We start from the raw sequence: 815 nt of genomic DNA, 5'->3' as shown, positions 1-815 counted from the left end.
TATTTACTTACAGGTGAATGAAAAAGGAACGGAATCAGCGGCTGCGACCGTGATTGATATAGTGCCCCGCATGTTAATGGAATCTAAGCCATTCATCGCTGATCAGCCATTCCTCTTTGCAATTGTTAGGAATTCCGATACAGTTTTGTTTGCAGGCCAATTCGCCAAGTGATTCTTCGCATAATCTTCAATGCTCTATTTTACATAAGATAAATTTTTGGGAAAAATAAATGCTATTTTCAGCTTAATTCATTCATATTCGATATAATTTTTAATTTGTTTCGTACTTATGTCCGTTCTTCTTCCTTTAATATGATATATTTGAACTGTAAGAGACTCGAATTTCAATATTCAAATAATATCTTCAAATCCATTCATACAATGCCATCGAAACGGAAGGCAATTACATATATAAATATATAGTTAAAGTTTCCATGAATGACTACTCCACCTATTAGCACGACAAAATTTATAAATTATCAGATAATCAATTCCTGAGCTATCCCATGAACGAAACGTTCAACTGTAAAGGTTCCAGTTTGTGACTTAATCCTCAATAGATCCCAAAATTTTCACATAATAAGACAATGATTGAAGATCAAACAATCGACAACGCAGGTGAAAATGGACTTTTTTTTTTGGAAAGAATTATTTTTCCGATAAAAGAAGGATTGGAATGAAATGTTATTGGTGAAGTAGAAAGATTGGAAAACATATACCTTCTTTGAATAGCACCTTCCCAATGATTTCCGAATTACACTTTTGTAATTCAACTAGAGTTTTTGTGGCAAAGTTAATTGATTTGCAAATTTAAT

At 32.3% G+C, this 815-nt stretch overlaps 1 protein-coding gene across 1 annotated transcript; it reads left to right on the top strand.

The window, feature by feature from the left end:
• Positions 1-13: 13 nt before the first annotated feature.
• Positions 14-172, top strand: LOAG_19264 (hypothetical protein; the record flags this gene model as incomplete). Its single annotated transcript, XM_020451916.1, has 1 exon — positions 14-172. A coding segment is annotated over one exon (159 nt), but the record flags the coding sequence as incomplete, so codon positions are not given.
• Between the last annotated feature and the right edge of the window lie 643 nt (positions 173-815).

Source organism: Loa loa (genome assembly GCF_000183805.2).
Source record: "Loa loa unplaced genomic scaffold supercont3.4173, whole genome shotgun sequence".
Classification (NCBI taxonomy): Eukaryota; Metazoa; Nematoda; class Chromadorea; order Rhabditida; family Onchocercidae; genus Loa; species Loa loa.
This window is presented reverse-complemented; position numbering and strand designations above follow the sequence as displayed.